Source organism: Lathyrus oleraceus, chromosome 4 (genome assembly GCF_024323335.1).
Source record: "Lathyrus oleraceus cultivar Zhongwan6 chromosome 4, CAAS_Psat_ZW6_1.0, whole genome shotgun sequence".
NCBI classification, from domain to species: Eukaryota; Viridiplantae; Streptophyta; class Magnoliopsida; order Fabales; family Fabaceae; genus Lathyrus; species Lathyrus oleraceus.
The window spans coordinates 115,829,147-115,830,517 of NC_066582.1; the positions used below are offsets into that span (position 1 = coordinate 115,829,147).

The window sequence follows — 1,371 nt, forward strand, 5'->3', positions numbered from 1 at the left end:
GGTTTCTAGGTCTACTCCTCCATCCATTCCTCTTCCTAGGAACTTGTTGATGACACTTGGTGAGAATCTTACACATTTGCCTCTTACAAATACCTTGCAAAACTCCCTGTTGTTCTTATCATGAATATCTTCAGGGATATTAACAATAAACTCTTTAACCAGCCCCTCATAACATTGGGGTAGAGTTACCACAGTCTTCATGAGTCCAGCATTCTTGATCAACTCAATTACCTCCTTTACCTCTACAGCTTCTTGTCCAAGTTCTCTTTCAATGGCTACTCTTCTCTAAATGACATATTTCCACTTTGCTGCTCCATCTTCCAAATGAAAGGAGATATTGTCTAGATGGACAGCAGTAACCTTTCCAGGAGATTTCTGAACAGCCTGCCTTTTTGCAGGGGAGATGTCTGGGACATCGTCTTTAACATCCTCCTCAGAATCAGAGTTGTGTCTTTCTTTTCTTTTTCCAACCTCAACCTTGCTCCAGGGTTTTGAGGGTCCTACTCCTGCAGTCTTTTTCACTCTAGCAGCTCTCATTTTAGCCATACTTTTCCCTTTCTTAGTTCTCAGTTTCTCAGCTACGCTGGGTTTAACCAGATGAACCAAAGGATCATCTTCTCCTTCAGTGCTTTCTTCCTCCAGATCAATAATATTTTCTTGAGGCACATTTTGTTTCTTGCTAGGTAGGGTTTTACCTAGAGAGCAAAGCCCTTCAGCAACCACCTCTTTTTCTGATCTAGATGAATCATCATCTTTATCAGCATGGGGTTCTCTCTCATGATAGGGTTCCCTTCTGGACAGAGGGGTAGAGACCCCTTCAACTTTGTGTCCTTCACTCAGTATTCTAGTAACCAGTCTCCTTATAGCGCGATCAGTGTAATGCATGTCTTTAGGAAGAGAGGAGTTACCAGAGGTATTACCTTGCTTATCTCCAGCATTGGAGGGGGTACCTGTGGTGTCTCCCGGTATCATGCACAGAGGAGTGACATCCATTACGTCTTCATCTACAAACTCCATGGATGAAGTCTTTGCATGTTGGGAGGATTTGGCCCCAGATGACGATGGATGTTGAGACATGTTGTAGGACGTTTGAGGAAGGTTTCTTTGCCCTAGCTGAGCTTTTCTTAGAAGTTGAATGGAAATGGCAGTTGCTGAATATAGGTAGCGTGTGCTAAGGGAATAGATAATGTTTTCAAAGCTTGGGAATGATTTATCATTAATGTGGCTCTTTCTTTTAAAAGGGCAAACATTATTTTTATTTCTTTTATTTTTTCTTTTTAATTTCCATAATTTCTCTAGAGTCCAAATCCCTAATTTCCCTTCCTCATGTTCAATTTTACCCAAATTCCTTGCAAGCTTGTCTGCTAGTTC

The 1,371-nt window shown here is 41.4% G+C and overlaps 1 protein-coding gene across 1 annotated transcript; it reads right to left on the reverse strand.

The window, feature by feature from the left end:
- Positions 1 to 285: 285 nt before the first annotated feature.
- On the reverse strand, positions 286 to 1,077 carry LOC127136285 (uncharacterized). Its single transcript, XM_051062866.1, has 2 exons — positions 696 to 1,077; positions 286 to 632 (listed from the first exon to the last, which is right to left on the reverse strand). Exons 1-2 carry the CDS (start codon positions 1,075 to 1,077, stop codon positions 286 to 288), a joined length of 729 nt encoding a protein of 242 aa, XP_050918823.1.
- Between the last annotated feature and the right edge of the window lie 294 nt (positions 1,078 to 1,371).

Coding starts and splice junctions, on each gene's coding strand:
- LOC127136285 (XM_051062866.1), bottom strand. CDS start 1,077: ATGTCTCAACATCCATCGTCATCTGGGGCCAAATCCTCCCAACATGCA. Junction 633..695: donor TGAAGGGCTTTGCTCTCTAG/GTAAAACCCTAC, acceptor ATCTGGAGGAAG/AAAGCACTGAAGGAGAAGAT.